This window comes from Elephantulus edwardii, unplaced genomic scaffold, assembly GCF_000299155.1.
Source record: "Elephantulus edwardii isolate Elephantulus edwardi_28Jun2011 unplaced genomic scaffold, EleEdw1.0 scaffold00005, whole genome shotgun sequence".
NCBI classification, from domain to species: domain Eukaryota; kingdom Metazoa; phylum Chordata; class Mammalia; order Macroscelidea; family Macroscelididae; genus Elephantulus; species Elephantulus edwardii.
Genome location: NW_006399755.1, coordinates 35,055,691 through 35,062,488, shown reverse-complemented (window position 1 = coordinate 35,062,488; position 6,798 = coordinate 35,055,691). Strand labels below are relative to the sequence as shown.

General features: G+C 41.7%; 1 protein-coding gene across 1 annotated transcript; it reads left to right on the top strand.

Annotated features, from left to right (window-relative positions):
* The first annotated feature begins 3,328 nt into the window (after positions 1-3,328).
* Positions 3,329-4,006, top strand: DIRAS3 (DIRAS family, GTP-binding RAS-like 3). The gene has a single exon (XM_006879784.1). It carries the CDS (start codon positions 3,329-3,331, stop codon positions 4,004-4,006), a length of 678 nt encoding a protein of 225 aa, XP_006879846.1.
* The last annotated feature ends 2,792 nt before the right edge of the window (positions 4,007-6,798 follow it).

Below are 6,798 nucleotides of genomic sequence, written 5' to 3'. Positions count from 1 at the left end.
ATATTGTTGTTTATTTCAGTCATCAAATATGATTTAAGAAACTCCTGAAAAAAAAATCATATTTACTTTCTTTTTTCCATTCTGAAATTTGACTCAATCTTCTTATATCTTTTCCTTTATATTTAAAAAAATCTCCCTTTGCCATTTTTTAAGGGTACATTTGTTAGCAACAAAATCTTTTTCTCTTTGAGAATATTTTTATTTCCCTCTTCCAAAAAACCCCCATACAAGACTGAAGAATAGTTTTGTTGCATATAGCATTTGCAGTTGATAAATAGCTTTTGGTTTTTTTATTTTTTTATTCCCTCATGATTTCAGAAATCTGCTATTATTCAAATTAATGTTTTGCAGTAAGTAAAGTGTTATTTCTCTCTCACTGCTTTCAAGATTTTTCCTGTTGCAGTTCTAAGAAGTTCAACTAGATATATCTTTATATGGATTTCCTCAAGATTATCTGATTTATAATTGGATTCTATGGATGTATGTCAGCTCCTACACATACTCATGTTAAAATGCCATCTGCCAAGCCTGTGTATAATCATGAATGCTATCCCTGTCACTTCCCCATATCTGTTTTGTCTGCCTATGTATGTATAAATGTATGTTTGCTACTCGTAGTCACGTACAATTGTGTTTTTAACTGACGCAGGCCTTTGAAACCTCTTGCCCAGAGTGGTGGCTTGGGAATAATTGTTAAGGCAGGCTATTTTATACAAGTCTTGGCCTTTGTGACTTAGAGAATTAGAGGAAGAAAGAGACATTTGGGAAAGTTTTGACCCTGGACATAGATTGAAGGATTACAGGGAATATGCCAAATGGTGGGAGAAGCAAAATAATTGTGTTCCTCTAGCAAGAAGAGTCAGATTGCCTATGATGTGCATATTATCAGGCGTGAAGGAAAAAAAAAGAAAGAAAATGAATAGTTGAGTCTAATTTTACAAAGTTTCAATCGTAACATCCGTCATAAACATCACTTTGCCTAAAGTTGGTTCCAATAAATTAGAAAAGTGAACAGTTTCATTAAAAAGCAATAACCAACATTTACAAGGTACTTCCTCTGTGCCAAGTACTATACTCAAATTTACGTGTATTATTCAATCTTTAAAAAAAGTTATGAATGACGTAATGTTAGCCTCACTTTACCAGACAAGAAAACGGAGGCTTAAAAGGTTTATCAAGCAGCCTGAATTCAGGGCCTTGAAATTCCACAACATAACTATTTAAATTATTATTTCTTAATGCTTCAGTTTCCTCATACATAAAAGAAAGTATAAAGTCTTACCTTCTTTTTGTAGGATTTCTGTAAGGAGCTCAAAAGAGGCATCCTGTATAAGTGATGCTGATGAGTGTTGGAGTTGTTGCTTAGAGGACACCTCTCAACTCCCTTAAATGGAACCCACTGAGGTTGGGTTGATTGATTCAGCGCGATCCTCCAGCGGGTCTCCTAGGCAATCAATCTTTCCGAGCAGTGGTCTTTCTTCTGCCGGAGCCTGTGTCTAAACCACAAGAATCCCTACCCTGAAGCAGTCCTGAAGGATCTTCTATTAGAATTCTTAGTTGGACTTTATCTGTGAAGGCAAAGACTGGGTTTTGTGTCGGACAAATGTTTCCTAAACTAAGTGAAGGCGATTCTTTGCAGCAACTGTCAGCACTCTTGGGGTGGATTCAAACTAGCAGGTCTGCAGTGATGTTAAGGAACCTTAGTCGGCAAAAGCTGACCACGCAGGAGGCAAAGAGCAGGGGGGCTAGGACCCCTGGCAGGTGATCAAAGATTACACAGGACACCTGGTATATTTATCCAAAACTACACAGGAGAGCGCAAATCACCTAACCATTCGCCGTTTGAATGGGCCACCATATGAGTGCGCAAACGTCCCCCGATATCCTAATATTTTGAGCATAACCATCCCATACAGGTCCCCATAATAAGGCTCCACAATATCACAAAAGCGAAAAGACGCCGAGACGATGCCCACCACAGATAAAGTGGCTCATCTCTCTTCCCCCAGTTCTGCACCCCTTGCGCCCCCCACCACACCCCCCAGTAAGTGGTACGGGCCACTCAAGTGTGAGGGACGCCAGGCCACCCCCGATTGGATTTGGTTCATTCGGCATGTCCAAGCTTCCCCCACTAATCTTCCAGTGGCGCCTTCCAGCCCGCGCCCCCCTCCTTCTCCTCCCACGCATGGGCACCCCCACCCCTTGGGCTCAGGAGATATAAACCCTCGAGTCCAACACTTGTAGGAGCAGTGCGCTCTGAGCCACCACCGAGCTCACTCGACTCTGCCTGAGCTTCCGCTGCTGCTCGGGGAGGACGCGATTGATCGCAGCCTCCTTCACCCAGAGCCAGTTTGCCCACTAGCACTCTTGATTCGCCCCTCGGAGAGAGGTAAAAAGGGTCTTGTGCCTTTTTTCGGGCCAGCTCGAGGTATGGCGGGCCAACCAGCGTTCCAGCTGCTGAGGGGTGAGAGCCGGCGGGCGCGTTGTCTGGGGTGCGGGCATGAATCCCTGGGCATCCCGAGGGGGACACTCTTGGATAAAGGGTTTCCCTTGGCGCAGTTGTTGATGCACCACTAGCCGAGCTTTCGGTCCCCTGCGGGCTCCCTGGGCACCCCTTGCTACCCCCACGGCCACACCCTGGATCTTGGCATCGAATCCTTGCCCCTGGGGATCTTGTATCTGTCCTGAGGTCCAGTGATTTTTAATAGCGCATGTTTTTAAGGTCTGGCAAAGTATTAACTGTTACCTACAGATTCTCATTCTGTAGCTAGAGCTGGATAAGGCTCTTAGACTAGTCACTGAAATGGGGACATCAGGTGTTATTAGTGGGTCTCCCTGCCCCTCGCTTGCACTGCCTTGAGGGGTGTCTGGGCTGGGGTGTCGGGACTTCCTGTTTACCGCGTTTCCGCCCTTGTGTTACTGACTTTGCAGCTCTAACGAAAGTGGTGGAGTCTTTTTAAAATTCCTCTTTGCTCTTTATCTCCCCGCCCACTTCTCTTTAATGCCGCGCGCCCACTTCTCCGTGTTGTGATCCCTCTTTTACAAATCTGGAAACTGAGGACTCATGACGCCACCTTAAACATGTATGTTTCCCATCTGAGCTGTTCTGTTTCCTGTTTGTATTGCAGAGCGGACCCTCGCCAGCATCGTTGGTGGTCTCCATCCCCGGGAGCGGCTGACGTGACCAGGTAGACAATCTGACTCCAGGCCAGGCTGGGACCCCCCATCACTCATTCTCTCTCTCTCTCTCTTTTTCTCTCTAGGCAATCCCTACAAGAGATTCGATTCCGGGGCAGGTGCGCTCCCTTCTCCTGACCAGTTCTCCGTCATGGGCAACTGCTGCTTTGGCTTCAAGGAACGGCTGATGCGCCGGCTGAGCCCGCTGCCCACTCTGCTGATCATCCGCTCCTTCATGCCTCAGAGAAGATGCAAAGATTACCGCGTGGTGGTGCTCGGCTCCGTGGGCGTGGGCAAGAGCGCGCTGGTGCAGAGGTGGGTGCGCGGCACCTTCCGTGACAACTACCTGCCGACCATCGAAGACACCTACCGCCAGGTGATGAGCTGCAACAACAACGTGGGCGCGCTCCACATCACCGACACTACTGGCAGTCACCGCTACCCTGGCCTGAAGCGCCTGGCTGTCTCCAAGGGCCACGCCTTCGTCCTCGTCTACTCCGTCACCAAGAAGGAGAGTCTGGAGGAGCTGAAGGCTGTCTACGAGCTTATCAGCGAGGTCAAGGGGAGCAGCCTGAGTAAATGCCCAGTCGTGCTGGTAGGCACCAAGTGCGACGAGCGAAACCGCGAGCTGACCCTCCGGGATGGCGCCATCTACGCCCTGGAATGGAATTGCGCCTTCGTGGAGACCTCTGCCAAAACCGATTTCAACGTCAAGGAGCTGTTCTTCATGCTGCTCAACCACGAAAACAAGCCCGCAGCCTGCCTCCAGCTTCCCAAAAAGAAGTCCAAGAAGACCGAGAAGCTGGTCGGCAAATGCGTCATCATGTGAATCCTCAAGCACAGAAGACCCACAAGATGCTTCTCCTTGCAGCCTGCTGAAAACATGGACTCATTTCTAGCTAATTTGCCAGCTATATGATTGATTTTGTGCTATGATTTGAACTGTGACAACAATTTGGTGTCAATTAATGTCCTCAATAATGTTACAAACAGCCCCTGCCCAGATAAAATAACTGAAATTGTTAAAAGGTTGACGTGTGAAGAAAATAAAGCAGTGATTTAAGAACTGGACAGCTTTAGAGAAATGTTTGAAAAAGAGAAAAAAAGAATACGAAAATGAACTGAAAAATGCCAAAGCCCTAACTGTAATACTATTAGTGTGTATTATGTATTAGCAGATCCTGTTCAAATTCTTCCCATTGTGTATTGAATTGTTAAGAAATGTGTTTTGCAACAAAAGCTTTGACAAATTGCTCCAAAGGAAAGGTACACCAAACAAAAAATAAATTAATCTTCTGTAACTGATCATGGAAAAGGGGACAAAAACAACTGTAGAATGTGCTTACCAAAGATATGCCTGTTGCTTTCTGAATAACTTAAGATAATTTTAAAACTATAAAAATCTTATGACTTAATAAATCTATTTCTGCATGCAATCAGCTTGACTCTTATTTTTTCTTAATCTGAAATTTAAAAAAGTAAACAAACACAATTGCTCATTGTGTCACATTAAACCACACTGGATAAAAGTTTCCAATTTCAGTGATGAAAAAGTCAACACATAATAAGGGGCTAATTCGACACTGCCATTAAACAATTAGGTCAGTCGTTGGTAATCAGTGTTGTAAAACAATTTGTCTGGGATGACTGAATGAAAAAACAACATGAATTATAAACTTCTTCTGAAATAAAAAGAAATAAAATTTTAAAAGAAGAATAAAAGTTATCTGGAGATCATGAAATGGAAAAATTTCACACAAAGATGACCTGCCCCCTTGAAATTACCAATGCAGTCTTTAGAGTCTGCAATGTAGAGCTGGTATGTGTCCCTATGTTTTCCTGGACTGACACTCAGTAGATTAAACATCTCATTTTGTCAAAAAGGGTGCTCATCGGGATAGTAATTAAACAAACAAATAAAACTCATTATTCTATCAAAGTAAAACTAAAATAATAATAATAATAATAATAATAATGATTATAATAAAGTAAAAACAAAATAAAGTCAAATGGGGTTTCTGAGGTTATAATCCGCCCACTCTGGCAGAGCAGAGGGTGAGTCTAAACCACTAACTTTCTAGTTAACAGCCAAGTGTTTAACCACTCACCACCAGGATTCCTTAGTCTAAAACTTTGGTTGCCACAGTTTTCCTCAAGAAACATTGAACAAACTGTGTATGAGTAATCAAATATAAAGCAAACACACTTTGTAAACTTTTGTTCCCATAATAATAAAAAAGTGTAGTAGTTTTTTTTAAATACTGGGTCAATGATGAGAATGCTAGGAAAGATGAGGAATGGGTAGGAATTGAAGTTTGAGAAACAACTTCTTAAGGAGTTTTAAAAAAATAATTTCACATTTAGGAATACATTTTCAAGTGAAGAAAGAACACATCTCGTGTCACTGATTTGAAGTGTTTTACCTATTTTTCAAAGTTAAGGAGTAAGACTCTTAAACTTATAATTTTTCCAGAAAATAATATTATTAAAAAATTTCCAGCAACTTATCTGTCAGGTGGTTAGTTATAGTTTTATTTCTGAAAAAAGAAGCATATGGTTGAGAAGGAATTCTAGACATCTATGGCATGCTAGTGTAGACAAAGTTGTGAGCTTAAAAAATCTAGTTAGGAGCCACTTCTTAAATATTACTGATAACTTTCCCTATTTAGTTTGAAAACAATTTTTTGACCACTTAGAAAATACCTAAGTGTCTCTACAATGTTACTTCTTATTTAGTCTATTTTTAAAAGTTGTTCTTAACTAAACTTTCTAAAAAAGAAAGTAAGCCCATTTCTAAGAGAAAAATACTCTAACTTTGGTATTTTCCAGAATAAAAAGTGGTGGTGTATTCATTGCTGCTCCTTGTAGGTGAACAAGGACTTGATAATGGTTTGAGTGGGAAATACTAACCTTCAGAAAGGCAAGCATCATTTTAATGTTTCAGGTCATGCTGGGGAGGAAAATAGTGCAAGGTGATAGCAAACAGTCTTATTTACATGACATTGTTCTCTATTATTTTATAGCAAACATTTATAAAATCTTTCTCATACCAAACACTGTTCTGCATCATCTCATTTAATCCTCACAATCCAATGAAGTGGATACTGTTATGCTTGTTTTGAAGACTGATGCCCTCATTAAAACTAGTCAGTGGCAGAGGCAAATGTTTTACTCCAGTATCATCAATGAACAAATAACCTGACTTTCTATTCTCTGTATTATATACATAGAGCAAGGGAAGAATGCATATGTCCTCCCTAAAATTCAGAGTGGGTGCCAAAGAAGTAAATGGGCAATTAAAACATGTTTAGAGTGTTTTAGAAACAAGGGAAACACTTAGCATGGAAAGTTGCAAGGTTTTTCCTGAAGAGGTCACATTGCTGAAGTCTTCGTTTTAGTAGGAATTGGTTTAAGGAGTTCTCATGGTATAGCAGTTAAGAGCTTGGGAAGTAAATGAAAAGACAATGGTTTGGCTCGACCAGCTACTCTTTGGGGAGAGGGGAAACAGGAATCTGTTTCTATAAAAATTAAGAATTACTAGAGGAAAACTTCCCAGACATAATGAAGAATGAGAGAATATATATTCAGGAAGCTCAGCGAACACCATATAGATTCGACCCC

Bases quoted from the DNA above. Each gene is read 5' to 3' on its own strand.
- DIRAS3 (XM_006879784.1), top strand. From the start codon at position 3,329: ATGGGCAACTGCTGCTTTGGCTTCAAGGAACGGCTGATGCGCCGGCTG.